General features: G+C 67.8%; 1 protein-coding gene across 1 annotated transcript; it reads left to right on the forward strand.

Moving 5' to 3' along the window:
- Window positions 1-7: 7 nt before the first annotated feature.
- On the forward strand, window positions 8-334 carry LOC110594954 (probable E3 ubiquitin-protein ligase TRIM8; the record flags this gene model as incomplete). Its single annotated transcript, XM_021709307.1, has 1 exon — window positions 8-334. A coding segment is annotated over exon 1 (327 nt), but the record flags the coding sequence as incomplete, so codon positions are not given.
- Between the last annotated feature and the right edge of the window lie 5 nt (window positions 335-339).

The following is a 339-nucleotide window of genomic DNA, read 5'->3' on the forward strand; positions in this document are numbered from 1 at the left end:
AGCCGCCATGGCGGAGAACTGGAAGAACTGCTTCGAGGAGGAGCTCATCTGCCCCATCTGCCTGCACGTCTTCGTGGAGCCCGTGCAGCTGCCGTGCAAGCACAACTTCTGCCGCGGCTGCATCGGCGAGGCGTGGGCCAAGGACAGCGGCCTGGTGCGCTGCCCCGAGTGCAACCAGGCCTACAACCAGAAGCCGGGCCTGGAGAAGAACCTGAAGCTCGCCAACATCGTGGAGAAGTTCAACGCGCTGCACGTGGAGCGGCCGCCCGCGGCGCTGCACTGCGTGTTCTGCCGCCGCGGCCCCCCGCTGCCCGCGCAGAAGGTCTGCCTGCGCTGCGA

Source organism: Carlito syrichta, unplaced genomic scaffold (genome assembly GCF_000164805.1).
Source record: "Carlito syrichta isolate Samal-C Ts95f unplaced genomic scaffold, Tarsius_syrichta-2.0.1 Scaffold171477, whole genome shotgun sequence".
NCBI lineage: Eukaryota > Metazoa > Chordata > Mammalia > Primates > Tarsiidae > Carlito > Carlito syrichta.